The 23,270-nt window shown below is 44.0% G+C and overlaps 1 protein-coding gene across 5 annotated transcripts in view; it reads right to left on the bottom strand.

Annotated features, from left to right (window-relative positions):
* Positions 1 to 23,270, bottom strand: part of PTK2B (protein tyrosine kinase 2 beta) — a 509,984-nt gene that overhangs the window by 10,087 nt on the left and 476,627 nt on the right. For 3 of the 5 annotated variants that reach the window (XM_085613103.1, XM_085613101.1, XM_085613105.1), the window contains 4 exons: positions 18,292 to 18,438; positions 5,904 to 5,939; positions 5,038 to 5,062; positions 3,698 to 3,744 (listed from right to left, as the gene is read on the bottom strand). In XM_085613103.1, the coding sequence (XP_085469229.1) occupies positions 3,698 to 3,744; positions 5,038 to 5,062; positions 5,904 to 5,939; positions 18,292 to 18,438 (255 nt within the window). The remainder of the gene's footprint in view (positions 1 to 3,697; positions 3,745 to 5,037; positions 5,063 to 5,903; positions 5,940 to 18,291; positions 18,439 to 23,270) is intronic. The other 2 variants (XM_085613104.1, XM_085613106.1) reach the window with 1 other exon arrangement.

Raw genomic sequence — 23,270 nt, 5'->3', positions numbered from 1 at the left:
CAAATGCAATTTTGAGGTTGGTGGATGAGCATCATCACAGGTTCTCCAGCTTCACTGACAAAGCTTTTTAAGCAAAAGTGGGTAGTTAAATATCCCATGGAGCCGAGCAGTGGGGGGCTTGGCAGGTCAAGAGAATGGATATGACAATGTGAGAGGACGTTTTGGCAGCAAGTTTCCCCACAGCGGTATTGGAGGAGAATGTCGGTTGCTCCTCAATCAAGTCGAAATGTCAAATAGCCGCCACCAAACATAGACTGAAAAGGTTGAGTTCAAGAACTACTCACAACGTGGATAAAGCCTGGAAAGAACACTTCTCCATGCAGCCTAAATCCAGCTACGTGATTCAATGGAATAAGAAAGCAGAGAGGCGGGACATATTGCCATACTAGAACCTTAATCTGTTACCAAGCAAGAGGAAAAACGCCTTAATAAGCAAGCCATCCTCGAGCTTAAGACTCCAAGAAACAACCGTGGCCTTTGAAAACTTAAAATGGAGTGCTCATGTTGGCCTGTTTGACCCCTACCCCTACGCTCAACAATATTTTGTTCTCCTAGAAAACCACAGAGAAAGAAGATTGTTCACTATAGCTAGGGGGGTGCCTGCTCCTAAATTAAATTCAGAACAGATGCAACTTGTAGGTCTCTGACATTACTTTTCTGGGTCGCGAGGGTCTGTAACATATTATGTGGCCTGTAGCTACTATGGCAAAGTTAGGTCCATTACTATAACTAAGATCCAATGCAAAGAGCAACCTGGAAACAAAGCGGGCCAAACTTTATTTTGCTCCGTGACTTTGCGGGACATGTGACCAGGGCAACAGGCCTATACCTGAGGCTCAGCTGGGACATCTGGACAAATCTCCTGAATACTTAATCAGAACACTTTCAGCGTCAATATTTGCTATATTGATTTTATTACCTCGTGAGCCATCTTGATTGTCTGCTCAGAGCCGTTGTTTTATGTCCTTTTACTAATTGGGCCTGACTTATCTGATGTTGATTTTTAAAGTACGCTGCATTTTAGTTTTCTTTTAAACTTTTTGAAATCCTTTTTATATTTTTTAATTGTATATGTGAAAGGCAGGTTTGTTTTTATTGTGGCCCGAAAGCACTTTAATAAATTCAAATTCAAATTCTATAAGAGGGAACCACACACCCAAGTTTTACCACTAGCCAACTTGTTTCTAGACCAGCACAGGAGCTTGGAAGAGGAACTTCATAGCTTCAATTGACAAAGCCTCTGCAACAAATATTAAGGTAAGAAGAGCTGACAAAAGATTAATGCAAACACTGAAATTAATGTCCATTAGACTATCTTGAACAAGTGAGTCGCAGAAGTACCTAAACAGTGCATCAAGATACTGTGGATTTCTTGGGTATCCAAGTCACTGATTATTGGGATTCAGAGTGGAGATATCCACAAGTAATGTCTGGTGGTCGAGTATATTCCATCCAGGACATTTTGATGGGACAAGACTCCATATTGGACAGCAAAGTGACAACGTTTTGTTAGAATTATTTGGATGGAAGCAGCAGAGTGAGAGAACCTCTAGTAATGGATCTACCCTCCACAGGATCTATTCCCTGTTGTCCGTATCGTAACCCACACCTCCACCAACTTGTTTTGGTTTGCCTTGGTGAATCATAGTGGCTACTGATTAATCCTGGGCGTAGTTCGCGAAGTAGCACTTTGCGAAGCTACGCAAACTGCACTTCGCACTACGCGAGCTACGCGTAGCACTTCGCGAACTGCGTAGTACCTTGTTCGCACTGTGCCAGATGTCGTTTTCAATGATTGCACAGTGCGGACAAGCAACCGGCACTGTGCAATCATTGAAAATGGCATCTTGCACAGTGCGAGCTGTAGTTTTCTGCTGCTCGAGTAGATTTTTAGTCGAGCGGCAGCTTTCTCAACGCGAACTGGTAGTTTCTCATCGCGAGCTGCCGCAAGCATACGCGACCACTCGCAATGAGAAACCTGACCTCCTCGCGTTGGGAATCTCGCCGGGAGGTTTATTTTCCATGCTCGCGATCGCCAACTTGATGTTGCTGATCGCGAACAAGGAAAAAGTCTCGCCGGGATGTCATTTTGCTTGCTCGCGGTCGCCAACTTGACGTTGAGGACTGCGAGCAAGCAAAAAATTACCGCAGCACTACGCAACACTACGCTACGCGTGTTCGCACTGTGCTACGTGCAATTCGCGTAGTGCGAAGTAGCGCGAACTTCGCAAACTACGCGAGCGTAGCGTAGTGCTTTGCCCAGGCTTACTACTGATCCATGTGGTAGATAGTGTATGGTTTCTCTACCCAAATATAGTATGCTTGTTTTGTTTCTTGATCCACATATATTACACATATATGAGCCCCTTCTCATTAAAAAAGTTCATTTACCCAAATATAGTACGTTAGTTTTGTTTCTTGATACAAATATATTAGAAATATATGAGCCCCTTCTCATTAAAAAAAGTTCCTTTACCCATATATAGTGCATGTTAGTTTTGTTTCTTGATAAAAAATATATTACAAATATATGAGCCCCTTCTCATTAAAAAAAGTTCCTTTACCTAAATATAGTACATGTTAGTTTTGTTTCTTGATACAAATATATTACAAATATATGAGCCCCTTCTCATTAAAAAAAGTTAGGGCCCGGAAAGCATTTATGAGTGCAGAGAATAGTTGTGCAGGAGAACTATTTTCTATACACGTATATGCCTTTTCAATTGCCCACAAAAGTCCAAAGCTGTTAATAAAAGTGGAATCAAGGCACTATATGCATCAAATGTATATGTATAGTCGCAGCATAATCCCATTGTATTTCTATTTTAGAAGTTTTGAGTCAAATTTACAAAGGCATTCAATAGTATGTAAATGACTATTACAGGAGTACTACCTTAGGTACTCCAAATGGCTTTGTTAATGGGTCCTAAATCTGAACCTTTAGTAGTACCCATACAAATGGATGCATAATTATTACTTTTAGAAATTCACACACATTCCCAGTTGTGCACCAGGCACTAGTCTTTGACACCTATTGGACCAGTTCTTCTTAGCAGTTGCTCAGCCTGGTAAATATGTGGCTTTTTCTTCTTAAGTCTTTGTTTATAATTTCTATGCTACAAGAACCTTTTTACTACTCAATTTCTAGAGTGGTGCTTTGAGTTGCAATTTGTGCATGGTGTATTTACAGCCTAGTGCGGGGGACTCTTAGGTGGATTTGATCTGGGATTGCGTGATACATCCTCAATAAACAGATATGGTGATAAGATGTAAAAGGCGATAGTAGCCTGATAGCTAATGGTAATCTTCATTACGCAGATTATAGGTCTTTCTCATGAAAGTCCATGGATTCCTTTCTAGGACCTTCAGCAGCCCTCGTCTGCGAGAGCTACTCCTCGCAAGTAACCAGGACGTATGGCGAGCGGTGAATATTTTTATATAAACAGCAGGCGGAGAGTGTTATTAGACAAAATCCCACATAAAATCCAAAATATTGGGAAAAACATTTAAATTTTAGGAATAACTCAGTCATCTGTTTCCATGGCAAGAACTCGCCTCAGTAATATAAAGGGATTTGTGGAGTAAAACCCGTACGAAGAGCGATGAAGGCTACTGGTAAGCAAGCCATGCACAGTCACCTGTCTCACACTGTGTAATATGTAGATATGGAAAGATTAGGTTAAACATTTTTACACACCTGCGTAGTTAACCTTTTTGGCTTCGGCGGTGGTGCTGTAAATTCTGCTAAACAAGAAAATAAACAGGTTTTTAAATCTTTCAATTAAAATATACTTTGTTCCCACTTCTGATGTTGTGCTAAAAACAGAATATCAAACAAAATGAAACAATCTGGAACCATAAATGTTTACAGCCTCTGTTTAATAAGACCATTGTGGAAAGGGTCCACTAACAACTGGGTCCTCTTTCACATGAGCTTCACATCAGGCTGTTCATGGCTTTGCACTGACACTAATCTGAGCAATGTCAACTTTAAAATGAGGAGATGGTATGTTTAGGGTGGAGTAATTCTAGCTCCTTGAACTAGGAGAGGTGACGTTCTATGGTGTTTTGTTCTACATATACTAAAGATAATGTAACCTAACTTGTATAGGTTGTCTTGAGAAAAAGTGGTATTAGATTCCAAACATTAAATTACAAATGCCTCACCTCCTTCACTGCATGAGTGTGTCACATAAAGTGCCTCTTTTTCACCTGAAGTGTGTCAGAGAATAGCACAGAGGGATAAACCTGGTTGCCACCAAATATTAACATTCAGCTGTTAAAACTGGAAGAAAATGACAAAAGGTAGCTATTCCAAGCCCATAAAAATGCGTTGTGTAGAACTTCACCTGCACCCCCCCCAACCCCACATATGACCTCATGACTTTATATATGCCTAAGAGACGTAATAAATAAAAACCTAACAATGACAGACTTATTTTGGCAAATATGTGTGTCCAGGTCTTCAGGTGTAAGTTAGTATTTTCATGCATGGTAGAAAAACAAAAGGTGTGTGGCTTTTTCAGGAGGGTTTTATACTTACATTTGACAGCATATGACTTACAATTACATGAGCCCTAATAAATGCTGTGCCCTGCCACTCTGCCACTTCACATTAAATTGAGTGAGATCCTGTGCAACTAAGTTACAGTTGTACATAATTATGGTAATGAGTCATTATCAAAGTAACAAGAAAAAACAGATGGACAAGACCCTAGAAAGAAAGCCATAGACATATCATAAATGCTACTTTCAGGGTGCAAATGGTTTCAGGCGGATCCCGTGGTAAACTACGATCATTTAAAATGTTATAATTCAAATTTTTAGTGTTGATTCAAGATATTGCAAAAAATGACTACTAAGCATTAATGGGACAATGCAATCAGTCGGAAATGTACCGAATACTCAATATCTTGTAACCATTATAAGGCACAATGCCGTTTCCACATTGATTGTGCATTTGCTATAAGGGTGTCTTTTTTTCTAAACAACTTTTGTATGGAATAGAAACAATACTTAAAATGATCATATTCTTACTGTATACAGACTCCTTTTCAGGTGGCTGAAAGACAAAATAAGCAAATAAAGATTTTAAACTCAAGCTTGATGTTTGACATGTAATTAGTACTTGCTTAAGGACCTTTTATAACAATAACATCTATAAATCATTGAACAGGACTGCGTACCCTGGGATCCCTCCACCCCCAACCTCTGTTGGGATTTTCACTATTGTCCAAAGGGGCTGTTGCTACTTTCTTCCCTAATAACTACCTTCTCATTAGTAGAGTTGCTTCAGTCAATATAGTGGTACATATATAAATACTTCACCCTGAGATCTCTCCAAATTCTGTATTCCAGGTGGGAGATTTCAAAGGTTCACATAAGTCTGCTGTCCCAAATGTTTGTCAGTACTTGTCCCCTCTTTCCGCAAGCAGAAGCGGCTGACAGCCATAGGCTGACCCTGCATCATCGTCTTAAGCCCGCCAGCACACCAGAAGTTCAGGAAGGAGCCGGTAAGGCAGATATTTCACCACCCACTGTCACAGAAATTTGCAACCAGTGTAGACCTCGCAAGGCTGTAAGATTATCCTTGAAAATGTAGCCCCCCACTTCTGCTATTGGCTCAGCTATCTTAATTAACATTTTTTATGGGTAAGCCAAATGAAGATGAGCCAACAAAACATTTCATCTGGAAACTACTCATCAACACGAGATGAAAACGTGATCAATCTATCAGGAATCTGTTTTAGACAAAGGTTGCACATACAAATATAAAGGAAACAACTTCTAAAAGTAACACTCACTGATTCAATGTGTCAATATTCAGTGAAAGTAAAATAAAAAAGGGTGAACAACTTATTTTAGTTAAGTGACTTTTGTGATGTACATGCTTCTCAACTTACTTCTGGGACTTTGTCCTTTGGATTCTGCATAGGATCCTATTGGAGAAAGAAATATAATATTGTAATACAAGGCTTAAATTGTCCTTAAATTACTTTAATGCCCAATGAACTATAAAAATGTCTAATTGTATGAGAGACATAGGACAACACTAAAAGGCACATCCTTCTCATCGACTATAAAGTACTATGGGCCAGTCACTGAAAAGTTGGATATTTACTACAATAAGTTTCCGCAAATGGCTGGACAAATTTCATATTTTAAGGGATTTCTTAAATGTTATATCAATTCAATTAAGCTTTATTCGACAGTTGAGTCATAAAAGCACAAACAAACATCTCACATATAAATTACCTAAAAAATATTTAAGACAAGCATTAAATTCAATATTTCAACCATCAATAAGCTAAAAAACTATTAAAAACTGTATATAGATATTCACAGAGTTAAAATAACACGTATGTAAGACCTTTGTATGTGTTTCCATCATAAAAGTTAAAGTTTCAATAGGTTTGTACTAGTGCAATCGATTGCTACAATTTGCCATCATATCTCAGTGCTTTAGATCGTAAGCCCCAAGCCCACCCTAGAAATTTGGCCACTGCTATACAAATGAAAGGGGCAGGGTCAGTGCTCATAATGCGAAGGGCTGTCCGATAGTTCCTAATGCCCAACAATTTACATACAGGTTTTATCCAAATTTTACGGGGTTGTATGTACATTGGGCAGAAAAATAGCAAGTGTTCGACAGATTCGCATTCCTCAGTGCAGTTGTAGCATTTATAATTTTTGTTTTGAGTATTTTTCCAATTTGAAGTGAATTCTGCAACCGGAAGGGCACCCACCCGTAGCTGAAAGTATAGCTTGCGGTCAAAGGGCCTCTCTATTATGTCCCAGTAGCTTTCGAGTAATGGACTATTTTTAAAATCAAGAAAGCGACCTGTTAAGTGGGAGGAGAGGCCTTGTGTAGTTTCTATCATGTAGACCCATTCCCAGTAGATAGCTTTCAGTTTGCTCTTAGAAGGGAAGGTAGCATTTTCTGGGTCGTTCCAAGGCTCAAACAGACCTATGCTGCGCAGAAGGGATTTTATGCTGCATAACCAAGGAATGTTAAGTGATGAATTAGATTTAATTATGTCCATGAAGCCGCACTTATAGTGCTCAAGCTCGTCTGTGCACCAAAGGCGACGCCAATATAGCAGCGGGCGGAGCTTGACGAGGTGTGCCAATGTTTTTTTACCTAAATCTAACAATAAAGGGCGCAGTGGTGTACTGGCAGGTAAGCTTGTGATTTTATGTAAAAATGCATTTTCAAGCACTACCAGTTTATCCAAGTTGCTAAAGCCCCAGAGCTCAGACCCATATAAACATGAGCTCAGCACCATTGCACCGTAGGCTTCCAGAGCTGGGGAAATTGGTTTTGTGTAAGATTTATTAAATCTGGTCAAAAGGGCACCTGATTTTTGTTTGTGTGTTAGTATCACTCGGTCCATTTGGGAGTCCCATCGCATATCCTTCTGAAGTGTAATACCAAGATATGTGAAGGAGGCTACCTCCTCCACGGGTAGGTTATTCATGAATATTTTCCCCCCGAATGATCTATGTGCATTGAAGGACATAAATTTGGTCTTTTCGGTGTTTACCAACAAACCCCTCAGTTTGCAGAACTCTTCAAAGCGTCCAAGTGCCTTCTGCAGGCCACTTGGGGTCTTGGAGATAATCAGCGTGTCATCCGCAAACATGAGGATGGGAACTCGTGAACCGGCCAAAACAGGTGCATCGGTGGGGGTCCGTGAGAGAAAGTCCACCACACCGTTGACAAAGAGCGAGAACAGGGTAGGCGCCAAAACGCACCCCTGTCTCACACCCCTGTCAACCGGGAAGTCTTCCGTCACCTCACCCACCTCCCCCCAGCGGACCCATGCCACGTTGTCCTCATGAAAGCGGATGGCTACAGAAAGGAGTTCAGGTGCACAACCCATCTCCCTCATAACAGCCCAGAGTTTGGTTCGTGGAACCAGGTCAAATGCTGCTTTTAGATCCACGAAAACGGCATATAATGCACCCTTAGCTAAGATCACTATCTTCCAATATATGATAACAAAGCGGAAGATTTGATCAATTGTGCTTGTCCGCTTGCGGAAACCCGCCTGAGCGGGACTTAGGATGTCCTGTTCTTCGACCCATAATAGGATCTTGTGTAAGAATAGGCGGGCCACTATCTTCTGGATTGAGTCAATAAGGCTAATTGGCCTATAATTAGCCGCAATAGACTTGTCTCCCTTTTTAAATACGGGGACTATTTCAGCTCCCTTCCAAGAGGCGGGAATGTTGGCACCCTGAGCAATTGCATTAGCAAGGTGCAGGATGTATCTGCACCATAGGTACCTTTCACTAAGAAACACGTCTGCAGGGATTCCATCCATCCCGGGGGCTTTACCCTTGATAACTTTATCTAAGGCCTGTTCCACGTCACTTAAAAGAAATACTACTTCTGTGTAGTACACATGGTAGTTAGTGTCACCACTAGGTGCATCTTCTATAGGAGCTGCATACTGTGGTTTAAAATAACCAATCCAGGAATTCTTATCCACATTATTCTGGGGCTTTTCAGGGAGACCTCCCCTATCCCACTTATAGATGTCCCAGAATTGCTTGCTATTCCTTAATCTACAGGCTTCGAGAAGATCTTTCCACTTTCCATTATCCCATATTCTTTTCGCATTATATATTGTTCTCCTGTATTCCACCCTTGCCAATTTTACTGAGGAAGCATCTTTCGCCCTGAGTGCTCTACCAAGTTTTGCTCGTGCTTCCTTACAGTCAGCGCTGTACCAACCCACAGTATTATGGTATTTGGGAGGTCTTTTGGGAGTAGGTTTGATAAAGTATTTCTTCAAGCCCTCAAAAAATATGTTATGGGCTACTACGACAGACTGGTGGGAACACATGTCTGTCAGAGTTTCGAGGGATTGTAAAACATTAGTTACTTCTTCCTTTATTGCAACCAATGAGTTTGGGTCTTCTATAATCCTATCCCATTTTAGATAACGCTGATTGTTGGCCAAGAATTGATTCTGCACGGGATTCAGCTGCCGTGCTGCAGGTCCACCTTTAGGAGGTTGATCAAACAGCACCACAAGTGGTTGATGGTCACTCTCAATACGGTCAGTAACGGTCATATCAATAAGATTTGCCCAAAACTGTACGTGAATAAGAAAATAATCTATACGGCTCTCCCTATGGCCGCTAACAAAGCTATTCTTAGCGCGTATATCCGATTTACTTCTGCCATTTGCGGCCCTCAGATGGCTTCCTAAGCACAGACCTTTTAGCTGGATTGCAGCCTCTGTCCATTTTTTTATGGGAGCAATTTCTAGGGACGGGATTCCCCATCTAGTATCTTCCTCAACAGTAAGTTGAGATATGTCATGGCCAAGGGGCTCAAAAGAAGTGTTAAAATCACCTGCTACTAAAGGCAGTATGCTGGATGGCAAGAGGTCTAAAATATCTTCAAGATCTTGTACAACAGGAGATTTTTTCCCCCCCGGAAGACCACGCGCATATACGTTAAAGAGTTCCACATTGTGACCAGACTGGAGGGTCAGTCTTATTGAGATTATATCATTGCTAGACTTGGGACCTGCTTTTATGTGGATCTCCGTATCCTGCTTTACCCATATAGTTAGGCCACCAGAAGGGCGGCCTCTTTTGCTTTTTTTAGCTGGTACGTAGAAATTAAGGTAACCACTGCAGTGTATAGGATCCATTGCCCATGTCTCTTGGAAGAGACAGATGTCATATCCCGTCGTGAAGGCCATCCAATCTGGGCTTTCGATTTTGGAGCTCAGACCTGCAATATTCCACGACAAGATTGACAGAGTTCTCTTTTCTTTCCTTCCCCCCTTGCCCCCTTGTTGGATACTATATTCTGTAGTGGGGTTCTTTGGCCGGTTCTCTCAGGATAGTCCAAGCTGTCTTCCAAACATGTACCCATGTTGAGCAGACCGCTTGGGCTATCTGTGCAGTGTATTAGGCATCCCGTTTTTCCCCCTGGTGCTTTCCCATATACTGCCCCTAGCTGGTTTGTGTTCAATAATGGTTCAGCATTCTGCGAATTAATTTTGCTACTGTAACGATAATCATTGATATTAGTAATCAAGTTAATGGGTTTACAGCTATGGGCATTCGTGGTGATATCTTGATCTATGTTATGTTGTACTTTCCTAACCAGGGGCTGACGTCAATCGCAGTCCTCTAAACTAGAGGGCTTGTCCAGCCCATCCTGTAGATTTAAATGGCAGTGGATCCTACCTTCATTGGCTGGAGCTAATAAACCAGGCGTATGTAAGATAGATTGTGATTGGCCGTAGTAAAAGAAAGACAGAGGTAATGAGAGAATAGGCGAATTAAAATTAGATCTCTGCCAATTACAAATGTGTTCGACTGCTTTCTTGTCTCTAAAATTTATTACGACACAATCTCCCTTTATTGATTTATTCATGGGACCTACCCAGTCCACTCTTCTGGCAAAAAGTATCTCAGTTGAGACATTCAGAGGCAAGGGACGATTTTGGTTTAGCCAGAAGATGCACTTATTTTTTAGTTCACCATAGTTTTCTCGCTTATCGTCACTCAAGGGCTTTAACCCCTGCCAGAATCACCACATAGGGTGTAGATTCTGGGGGAAGATGTAGCCTAGGGAATATTCCAACTACCTTTTTGGGGAGTTCCCTCTTCGTTGCCTTATTTACATGCGCTTTTTGTGGTATTGGCCCCCTAGCGTCCGTCGTGTTGCGGGTTATATCGTTTGTTGCTCCTCGTGATATGTGATCTAGTGCTAATGAGTTAGAAATAGGCGGAATGGGTGTGGGTTTAGGGATGGTACTCACTATAGAAGAGCTTCTAGTTGGCAATTTATCAAGTGCGATCGTGGGCTCTAGTTCGCTACTTGCATTTTTATACTTTGACAATGCAGATGCATACGAAAGCTCTAAACAGGTCAATCTATTCTCTATAGCATCTAGTCTATCATATATTGGGAGACATGTTTTGTAGAAAATCGATTCTAATTTCCCCCAGAAATCACAGCCAAAAGCTTGCAGCGAGGGTGGAAATAGAGCTCGAGTAGAGGGTACTGATGCAACATCTATAGAAGCAGGGATGGATTTCTCGATGGGAGCTTGGATCTCCGTATAGCTCTCATCTGGGATAGTTCGTCTGGTCTTTGCTTTTTGTCCGCCGTTTGGTGGATCGCCATATTTCCTTTTGGGTCTTTGGGTCTTGCTAGCTCCCCTATTAGATGGCATTATAATTTTATCTTTTGGGTTCTTGGCAGATCGGGTTTTAACACAAGCAGGGATACTAGCCCTTACGTGGCTGATATCTTGGCTTTCCCTAGGTCTTGAGTTCAAGTCTTGTCCTTCTGAGTGGGGTTGGCAACGAGGATGCTCTTCATCAGAAACATCGTTATTTGCGATAATCTCACAAGACGCCGAGGTAACCTCTTTGCCAGGTCCTGATCTTACAGCTGGGACCGGAGATTTCACGTTGGATATACGGCCCAGGGAAGAGCGCTTTTCTATCACAGAACCCAAGGATAGTCTTTTCTCTGTTTGGTCTATTTCTTTGTCGAGGATCGAGGATACTCTCACCAAGAATTGGTCAAGCGTTCCCACGATAGATTTTGTGCCTGCCATTATCATACGCGGTGCTATTGTAACCAGCACACTTTTTAATTGTCTCGATTGAACCAGTGAAGCATGTATTTGCACAAACACGTTTGAGAACATCTGTAAAGGCACTGACCTTATTGCGTGTTGACAGGGGAGTGTCCCATCCCAGCCTCGTCCGGTCTCGAACGGGCACAAACGGGCCCGCCCTTGGCCCGGGCTTCGCCCGGGCGCGGCCAGCGCGTCCCGCGCTGCGGTGCTACTGAGGGCCTGAAATAGGGCCCGGGCGCTGCAAGATGACGTGTGCAGTGCGCGCCGGGCGCTAAGGCCTCTGGGTAATGTAGTCTTTTCCCGGGCCGTTCCCCTCACGGCGTGGATTTCCAGCAATGTCCAAGGCAGGGATGTCGGAACTCGATATGCCCCTCAGACGAGCCGTTCCCCTCACGGCTGGCTCAAAAGGAACACAAAACAAGTAAACCAGGTGAGCGCGCGTCCCGCGCTGCGGTGCTACTGAGGGCCTGAAATAGGGCCCGGGCGCTGCAAGATGACGTGTGCAGTGCGCGCCGGGCGCTAAGGCCTCTGGGTAATGTAGTCTTTTCCCGGGCCGTTCCCCTCACGGCGTGGATTTCCAGCAATGTCCAAGGCAGGGATGTCGGAACTCGATATGCCCCTCAGACGAGCCGTTCCCCTCACGGCTGGCTCAAAAGGAACACAAAACAAGTAAACCAGGTGAGCGCGCGTCCCGCGCTGCGGTGCTACTGAGGGCCTGAAATAGGGCCCGGGCGCTGCAAGATGACGTGTGCAGTGCGCGCCGGGCGCTAAGGCCTCTGGGTAATGTAGTCTTTTCCCGGGCCGTTCCCCTCACGGCGTGGATTTCCAGCAATGTCCAAGGCAGGGATGTCGGAACTCGATATGCCCCTCAGACGAGCCGTGCCCCTCACGGCTGGCTCAAAAGGAACACAAAACAAGTAAACCAGGTGAGCGCGCGTCCCGCGCTGCGGTGCTACTGAGGGCCTGAAATAGGGCCCGGGCGCTGCAAGATGACGTGTGCAGTGCGCGCCGGGCGCTAAGGCCTCTGGGTAATGTAGTCTTTTCCCGGGCCGTTCCCCTCACGGCGTGGATTTCCAGCAATGTCCAAGGCAGGGATGTCGGAACTCGATATGCCCCTCAGACGAGCCGTTCCCCTCACGGCTGGCTCAAAAGGAACACAAAACAAGTAAACCAGGTGAGCGCGCGTCCCGCGCTGCGGTGCTACTGAGGGCCTGAAATAGGGCCCGGGCGCTGCAAGATGACGTGTGCAGTGCGCGCCGGGCGCTAAGGCCTCTGGGTAATGTAGTCTTTTCCCGGGCCGTTCCCCTCACGGCGTGGATTTCCAGCAATGTCCAAGGCAGGGATGTCGGAACTCGATATGCCCCTCAGACGAGCCGTGCCCCTCACGGCTGGCTCAAAAGGAACACAAAACAAGTAAACCAGGTGAGCGCGCGTCCCCTGAATGTTATAAGGAGGTTGCCTGGGAAGCTATGAAAGTCACTCATTCCCGTGTGTAATCTAGAAAAAACGTTTGTAAATTCCTATGACTTCTTGATATAGTGAAGCCACCATTTCTGCAACTGTAAATTTGCATAATGTGCGTGTAAATTCACATAATGAGAAAGTATGCTTAAGAAGATGTATTGCATTAGTGCAATTGCAAAATTTTTCTTGTCAGGAAAAATGCTTTTCTCAATGGAAACGACTTCTCCCCTGCTCCCCCAATTTTATAGGTGTCGAGTGCCTATCACCCTGAAAATTGATTCTCTCCTTCCCTTAATAGAAGAACATGTCAGACCACATCCAGGATGAGAATTGGTGATGCAAACGTTTGTAAGTCACATTTATCAGGCATTCCTGCAAGGAACTCCCACAACCCACCCCCAGGAGAAGATCTAGTATGACAAAAAATTCTGTGAAAATTATTCTTTCATAATTTCACATTTTGTGATTCACAAACATGCTTAACACACATAAAATTTGCAATGTGGACCTGTAGCCTGAATATAAACATGCAAAGTGTTTACTGGATCAGGCTCCACAAGCAAGAATTATCAAAGCTGTTGGTAGACGTCAGGGAGGTACAATATGTGATACCGGGATTTGTGCCCAAGATTATACGAAACGAAGGCCCAGAAGTCAAGCGTTCATGTTGTACTAAGGCCAGCAGGACACAACAGCCATATTGACTTTACAATGCATACTTAGCTGTGCATAGGCTCACAAAGACTAGTTGACTATGACTAAAGAGATGCCACCAAATGACCCGTTGGCCTTCAATTATTTAGGGGACAGAAGTGTAATCCATAAAATGTGCCTTTACGGCCCTTTCTGCTAATATGCAAACGTTTGATTTCAAACACCCCCCCCCTACAAAAAACAAAAACAAAGCTCATGCAACCCATAAGTATTGCTGTACTTCAGGTTTGGATGATAGGCTGTAGACAGACTCAAGAGGATGAAAGGGAAGACAGACTTCATTGCGCCCCTAGCCTTAGACTACAAAATCTACATCTTGCTCGGTGACCTAAATTTCCACATCGACGACCCCAATGACAAAAATACCGCACACCTCCTCGATAGTATGAGCAGCCTCAGACTGAACCAGATAGTCCACGACCCGACACACACTGCAGGACACATGCTGGACCCAATTTTCACCTCCAGCCACACCGTCAAATACAGCCATGGCACAGAACTCACATGGACCAATCACTTCATCGTCCACTTCAGCCCCCACACTGCTACCGCTAAGATGATCAACGTCCCCCACCGGAGGTGGAACAAAATCTCAGAGACCAGCTGGGTGAATGCCCTTAACACTTCCAACCCTGCTACCACCACCAACCTTGAACAGGGAGTAAAAAACGTCAATGCCTGGACCATCTATTGCGCAGACAGCATCATTCCCATCAAGAGCAAGATCCACAGAAAATCCTACGAAAAGGCCAGATGGTACACCCAAGAACTCAGAACAGAGAAACGAGACAGCAAACAGTTGGAGAGGAGAAGGCGCACTAGCAAGGACACCTCTGACAGAGCAGCTTTCAAGACCTCCCTTAATCTCTACCACCACCTGCTGAGGGCAACAAAGAAGACAGTCCTTGCCGCAACCATCGAAACCAGCGCCAACACCACAAAGGAACTTTTCAACATCATTAAGGAACCCTCCAACCTGGCTGCCAGCGAAAACAACATTACACTCTCACAGGAGGCGTGCCTCAACCTCACCCACTTCTTCAACCACAATATTGCAACCATATACAGAAGCTTTGAACCCGAACCTACACCTAAGGACTTCCTCGACAGATCCACCATCACCATAAACCGACATGAACCACACACTGACCACCAAGAACATCCTCTCCACCCACGACACCACTTCCACCATGAAATTCATCCACTTGGAAGCTTCCACAGACCCATGCATGCACCACATCTTCAACCTCAGAAACCAAAGGATCAGGCAGGAACTCACCACTCTACTCAACACCCCTTTTACCACCGCAACATTTCCAGATGTCCGGACACACAACAAAGTCAGACCACTACTAAAAAAAACCTCAGTCGACCACAGTGAACTCAAAAACTACTGGCTAATTTTCCTGCTCCCATTCCCAGCGAAGGTACTGGAAAAGATAATCAACAATCAACTCATGACACACCTGCAGCAGAACCAGATACTCGACACCTCCCAAGCCAGCTTCCCTGGCAACCACAGCACCGAAACTGCCCTGATCGCAGCCACTGAGGACACTCAAACCCTCCTCGACTGATGAGGAACGGCAGCTTTGATCCTCCTCGACCTTTCTGCAGCCATCAACACCATATCACACCACACACTGATGGAAAGACCACCACATCGGCATCCAAGGGGAAGCGCTCAGATGGATCACTTCCTTCCTCCCCAGAAGAACCCAGAGGATCCACCTTTCACCTCTGAACCCAAAGTGATCACCTGTGGTGTCCCCCATGGCTCATCCCTCAGCCCCAAGCTCTCCAACGTATAAACGAACCCGCTGGACAATATCGTCAAATCCCATGGTCTCAATATAATTTCCTACGCAGACAGCACCCAACTCATCCTCCCACTCACCGACGACCCCACCACCACCAGAACCGCCTTCTTCAGATGCATGACAAACATCGACAAGATGAAGAACAACTGCCTTCAATTGAACACAGAAAAGATGGAAGTACTGATCTTTGGCAACAGCAGCAACACATTGAACGACTCCTGGTGGCCATCAGACCAAGGACCCAACCCCACTCCCTCCAACCACGCCAGAAACCTCTAAATCATCATCGACAACAAGCTCACCATGAAATCACAGATCAAAGCCATCTTCTCCGTCAGCTTCCTCACTCTGTGCATGCTCCATAGGATCTTCAAGTGACTACCTCTACATACAAGACGCACTGTGACACAAGCCCTCATCACCAGCCAACTGGACGATGGCAATGCCCTCTACGTAGGAATCACCACACACCTTCTACAGAGACTTCGGACCATACAGAACACCACAGCCACACTCCTCCTCAGCCTTCCACGATGAACCCACATCACACCCCACCTCAGGAAACTCCACTGGCTCCCCATGCAGAAGAGATGCCAATTCAAGCTGCTGATCCACACACACGAGGCTCTACAAAACCAGGGACCTGCCTACATTAACCACCACCTGAACTTCTACCAAACATCGAGAAGCCTATGCTCCGCCTTCCTTTCACTTGCCATACTACCCGAATCTACCGAAGCAGAAGTGGAGGATGCTCCTTCTCCCACATCACAACAAAGACCTCTGGACCATCATCTCACTTCCTGAATTTCAAATGGGCCTCAAGGCCTGGCTGTTCGAATAAGCCTCGGCGGCCTGAAAGTGCCTGGATACCCAATCGGGTGATTAGCCATGCTTTGTAAATACTGATTGATTGAGAAAGCTGCTACTGCTCCGGATTCCTAGGAATATGTCTGGAAGTTTTATGAGAATTAACACATAGGTGTGACTCCACAGCAGAACTTTTTTGAGTGAATCAAGCCCAGAATGTGTATGCAGAAAATGCCTCTTCTTGGATAAACAAAAAAATAAAGCAGAGGGTAAACCGAAAGTGAAATACTAAAGTAATGGAGTTGTTAAATCATTTTGTAAATGTTCATCGAGTTCATTAATGGGGCGTTTGACTACTACTTCGGTTATGCATCTGTCGCTGGCTCATAGGATAATACACTCATCTCACAAGAGAATCTCAAAAATAATTTTTCAACTCCATCTCAGAAATGGCATTGGCCCACACCTTCAATACCAAAATTGGAAAAGATGTGAATGATACGTTTGTTAGCTATAGAAATGCTGTTATAAAGGATGACCACAAAACTGCATTCATGAAACACCTAAAGATTATCCCTAATGTCTGGAGCCTTTGGTCCTCCAAGAGATCAAACAAAACCCTAAGGAATTTCTCTGTCATAAAAGCCATAACGAAACCGCACACTCTTGATACCATCAAAACCAAAGCACAATATTGTCAAGCTTGAGTCCAAATTTCCCTGAATAGACCAAAATAACTATTCCAGAGAGGGAAACTGAATTCAAAACCTCCGAATGCCAGAAATTCCTCGAATTTTATATCAGTACAATTTCACCTCTTATATAATCCATCAGCACAACAGCGCCTTAACAGGATAATGATAAATTAACTCTGCCTTCCAATATCTATTTAAAAGAAAATCCCAGGAATAAGTAAATAATATCACTACATTTCTAAAGCCAATCTTCTAACATTGACACTATCCCAGATACAATTGTTTAAAAGTATTTTTCAGCTTTATCGGGTGCCAACCTGGTAAGTTATCTGTACAAGAAGGTATCTTTACTGATACTCTAAAAACAGGTCAAAACAGGTCAAATTAAGTCCTACATAAAGAAACACATGGCCGACCCAATAAACATACCAACAACAGGCCTATCACATGCCTCCGCCGACTGGGTGAGATTTGTCTTGCTGACCAGTTTAACTCACTCTATGACTAACAAACCTCCACTGTGTGAATAAGGCATCAGCACTCAAACTTGCAGGATCAAAATGCTATATAATAATAGCTATGCCTGCCTCCTCGTCCTTTTCTATTCTTAACAGCTTTTCAATCCTGCTAGCTACCCTTGACCACTATACCTTATTCACATTGTCAAAACGCACATGTACTTCACAGGAGAAGTGCTGAGTTGGCTTGCTTCTTTCCTAGACACATCAAACAAATGAATAGGTTAGGCAACACAGCCTTTGACCTAATCCCAAACCCATGTGGAAATCCTTCGAGCTCCTAAAGATGCACCTATATCGCTTACTTTTGTGTCGAACCCCTATAAGTGTGCCTATGTTCTTCACTTTCAAAGCATGCACTGCAATTCATCAGTATGCAGATGATACTCAGATTTATATAAAAATAGCATCCTTCAGGCGATACACACATTAAATTGCACATTGAATATTTACGTTTGCTTGCCAATTAAATTTTTCAAATTAAATCATGATGGATAGCATTTTGTTCGTGTACGCTGGCTCCCTCACGTTGCATCTGAAATCAATCACCATCAGTGCACATGGCAGAACCATGGATAGAAATGAGGATACCGCAATGGCTGCTTCCCATACAGAGGCCCCCTCTCCCTCCTGGCCCGCGACTCACCAGCGATCTCTCCTCCTGCCTCAGCCACTTGTTGTCCTCCACCATCTGCTCCTGCTGCCGGCTCAGAATTTGCCTCATTTTTGCTTGCTCTGCCATCCACAGCTTCTGGGCTTCCTCTTTGCTGCTTGGCTTTACAAAGTCCTCCTCCTTTGAGAAATAATGTAACATATTAGCACAGCAACCTTCTCAGTCTCTGGCCACGGTGGGACCCCAACGTGATCAATAGGTTGTTTGGTTCACACTGGAGGAGATGGACTTGGACATTCTTTAACAATTCTACCATTTTCCTCCACAGGGGAATTGCTATATTATATTCAAGACCCTGGTCACATCCCATTGTTTATTCCTCATGCCTTCGTGCTTTTTGGAGAGAAAGAATTATTAGAGATAATGATGGGTGTCCTGAAAGTTCATACCTGTAAGTGATGACCAGTTCTACAGGTTCTGTACGATTGTATCATTACTCACCTGAGTGCCACAATGTCTTAGCTCAGAACATAAGGCACAACAAAACTCCTCCACCTACTCCTTCGTTCACTCACCCAGTACTTAATCACAGACTAAGAGCTCAGGGTGTAATTTAGAGTTTGGGGGATGTTTGACATGTGCCAAAAGTTGGCCGATGTCCTGTCCTTCCTCATGTACGTACTCTAAATAGGGCAAACAGAGACATTCGCCAGACTCTAAATAACTCCTTTAAATTGCTGTCAAAATTACAGACTGTGAACAAACAGAAAAAAACAGAGCTTTGTTTTACAGGATAAAGCTCATATTTTGTTACATGCGTCTCCTCACTTTTAAAAGAAACATTATGTTTATCAATTATTAACACTGCAACAAAATTAATTCCTCTGCTCTGTCGAAGTTGAGATGGTGAAACGGTTGTAATGAGATCCAGGGTCTGTGTTTATGCTTTTTATATGCAACATTTTATTGTTTTTCTATTCAGACATTATTGTGAAGAATTGAGCCAGAAAACAGAGGTGGCCTAAATAAATAAGCAACAGGGTTGCCATCACAGGATTAACCCCCCCAAAACACCCGACAACTGTACATTCATTAGTATTCACCTCACCTCTCCCCTCCCCTCCAAACCCCCCAGTTCTTCTCTTGATTTCATCCTCCAGGGAGCAATGGGTGTCTTCACTGTGTTGGAGGGCAATGCCCCGATAGTGGCACCATGCAGCCCACATTCTGTAGTGTTATTACAGGCAACTTCCTGCTTTGTAGATAAGGATTTCCATGGTCATGCATTGATCCAGCCCTGACTTCCACTTCTCCAGGGTCAGAGGCTCTGTGTCCTTCCAGGTCTTAGCAATGTCCCTTTTCGCTACAACCAATTCCAACCTTAAGAATGAGGTCTTGTATCTGTCAGTGGCTATCTCCGCCGTAACATGAAGGAGAATGAGCCTGGAGTCTCGCGCTAAAGACCAGCTCAACTCATGCCCTAGGCATGCCAGCACCCCATCCAAAAACAGAATCAACTTTACGCATGCCCATAATGAGTGTAGGTGGTCCCCTTATTTGGTATCACATCACAGACAATGTGGTGAGGCAACAACCCCGTTCTCCAAAGTCTATCATATGTGTAATAAATCCTGTGTAGGTATTTGCATTGTATGAGTCGAAACTGAGAGGCAATTGCCAATTCATGAGGGAGGCGCGTGCCTCTCCTTAATCATCCTCAGAGAGTTGTCCTAGTTCCCCCACCCAAGATTCCCTCAGACAGTCAAATACATATGGTGAGTTAATCACCAAGGACCTGCACACTTGGGAAACTTTGTGGTCGGTCAATTTATCAAAGATCAATGGCCTCCAAGGGGTTTGGTCTGGTATGTCCGTGAGTCCAGCTATGTAGGGTCCGAGAGAATTTTGTAGCTGCAGATATCTAATGAACTGTGTGCGGTCACAGTCGTATTCTGTCTGTAGATTTAGTTATTTGGCCTGACATGATCACTCAATTTGGAGATGCTTATTGTAACCCATGATTTGAACCCCTATAAGTCGGAGACCTGGTGCAGTAGGGTCCCGCACCACAGTGGGGTTTTCTTAGTCAGACTTCTCACCCATCTGAGAGCTTTATGGTTATCCCTCCAAATTTGAAGTGCCACTGTTGTGGCCGGTATAAGAGTTACAGGGAGTACCCCACCATATAGCAGATGCACTAGGAAGGTATCTCACATTGCCTATTTCTGAATTGCAAAGGCAGGATCTGCCTCGGTGTCAAACCACCACTCATTCACAATTATGAGGTGGGACGCTCTGTAGTATGAGAGCATGTTCCAATACGCAATGCCCCGTTTCTATGTAGAGTTATAGAAGTTAAGAGAGGGCTATTCTCAGGATGCGGTGGCTCCACAGAAAATCCAGCAGCTGCGAGTCTATTTTCCAAAAAGATGCCCTTGGCAGATGGAAGGGGTAGATATGTAATTGATAAAGCAGCTGGGTGGGACGATAATTTTATAAATGGAGGAGCACCTCATAATGGATAAAGGTAATGTCAACCAAAATCCTAGATCGCAATTCAGGCAATCTAGTTGCGGCTGAATATTACATGCTCAGGCACGTCCTGGGCCTGCTGTGATGTACATCCCTGGGTATTTAAAACCCTCCATCAGAACCTCGAAGTTGTCAGTCCAGCAGAGAGCGGACGGGGGGCAAGCAAGGGGATATACTAAGGGTTTAGCACTGCTCATAGAGAGTCCAGAGAAGCTCCCAAAAATGCTGAGCATCTGAAGGACTTGGGATCTGGACTTCTTTCGAACCTCTAGAAATATCAGGACGTCTTCAGCATAATGAGCAAACCTGTCCCACAAAGGCCAGGAGCCCATTCAAAGCCCCTGACCAAGGCATCTATCCTCATCCATCCTGCCAGGGGTTCAATCGCAAAAGCAAACAATAAATGCAACAGTGAGCATCCTTGCCTCGTTCCCTTTTGTACTGGGAACGAGTCTGACCTTGAGTCCACCCGCCATCTCTCAAGACGTCAGGTCAGTGTTTAGCAATCGGATCCAATTGATAAATCTGGGTCCAAAGTCAAACTGTGAAGTAGACAAAACAGGTAGTCCCAACGGACTGAGTTGAAGGCCTAATAAAGGTCCATTAGGAAGACTGTATACACCCCAGGTATCCTGTTTGCAATGCCAAAGCATTGTAGATGCATTGAATATTGTGTCTTGTGGCCCAATGGCGCATGGAGCCAGACTATTCCAGGTAGACCAGATTGGCGAGCAATAGCATCAGCCTCTTAGTTAGGGTCTTAGCCCAAATTTTTACTTTGATGTTCAAAAGGGATATGGGACTGTACGAGGAACAGCAGCCAGGGGAAGACCAGGTTTGTGTATGACCACAAAATTCAGCTTGGAGGGAGTTCCCCATCCCATAGGGACCTAGAAAGAACTCATGTAGTGGGCCAAGAAGCATGTTTCTATACAATTTAAAGAACTCCGCCGGGAAGCCATTGGGGCTGGGAGTTTTACCGGACACGGCTTTCTCTAGTGTAATATCACTCCTCTTGTGTGATATCGCTCTCAGGTGAGTTTCTGTCAGAGTCAGTCAGGGGGCATTAGGCAGGCCTGTTATAAAGTCCTGGGAGCAGTAGGGTCCATCCCTGGGGGTTGGATGTATGTCGTTACAACGCACACTTTTACAACGCATGCACTTACAACGCATTTTTTACAACGCATAATCCATTACAACGCATGACATTACAACGCATGACACTACAACGCATTTTTAAAAACTACCTTTACAACGCATTTCCATTACAACGCATACTACCTTTACAACGCATACCATTACAACGCATAATATTAAATTGCATTTAAGGTAAGTATTAGATAGTATAGGGGTAAAAGTTACTTTTCTAACTCCAGGGGGTGCAACAGTAGGGTAAGTGTTGGATAGAATAGGGGTAAAAATTACTATTCTAACTCCAGGGGGTGCAACAGTAGGGTAAGTGTTGGATAGTATAGGGGTAAAAATTACTATTCTAACTCCAGGGGGTGCAACAGTAGGGTAAGTGTTGGATAGTATAGGGGTTAAAATTACTATTCTAACTCCAGGGGGTGCAACAGTAGGGTAAGTGTTGGATAGTATAGGGGTAAAAATTACTATTCTAACTCCAGGGGGTACAACAGTAGGGTAAGTGTTGGATAGTATAGGGGTAAAAATTACTATTCTAACTCCAGGGGGTGCAACAGTAGGGTAAGTGTTGGATAGTATAGGGGTAAAAATTACTATTCTAACTCCAGGGGGTGCAACAGTAGGGTAAGTGTTGGATAGTATAGGGGTAAAAATTACTATTCTAACTCCAGGGGGTGCAACAGTAGGGTAAGTGTTGGATAGTATAGGGGTAAAAATTACTATTCTAACTCCAGGGGGTGCAACAGTAGGGTAAGTGTTGGATAGTATAGGGGTAAAAATTACTATTCTAACTCCAGGGGGTGCAACAGTAGGGTAAGTGTTGGATAGTATAGGGGTAAAAATTACTATTCTAACTCCAGGGGGTGCAACAGTAGGGTAAGTGTTGGATAGTGTAGTGTAATATTATGCGTTGTAATGGTATGCGTTGTAATGGTAGTATGCGTTGTAATGGAATGCGTTGTAAAGGTAGTTTTTTAAAATGCGTTGTAGTGTCATGCGTTGTAATGTCATGCGTTGTAATGGATTATGCGTTGTAAAAAATGCGTTGTAAAGGTAGTGCGTTGTAAAAGTTGCGTTGTAAAGGTTGTTCCCCCTGGGGGTTGAGCATATGAATCCGCTCAGTAGGAGGTAAAACATTGGGCAATGGCGGCGTCCCCAGTGTGTCTGCCACCTTCATCAGATATACAGGCAATGGGTTTGCAACTGGTTGTACAATGCCAGTGCAATGTCTTGCTCGCCTTGTCTCACCAGTGGTATATACAGCTCTGTGTTTTGTCCAGGACAATTTGTTGTCGAACTGTCTATTTATAGAAGGAGTCTATAGGAGTAGAGGA

Source organism: Triturus cristatus, chromosome 6 (genome assembly GCF_964204655.1).
Source record: "Triturus cristatus chromosome 6, aTriCri1.1, whole genome shotgun sequence".
Classification (NCBI taxonomy): Eukaryota; Metazoa; Chordata; class Amphibia; order Caudata; family Salamandridae; genus Triturus; species Triturus cristatus.
This window is presented reverse-complemented; position numbering and strand designations above follow the sequence as displayed.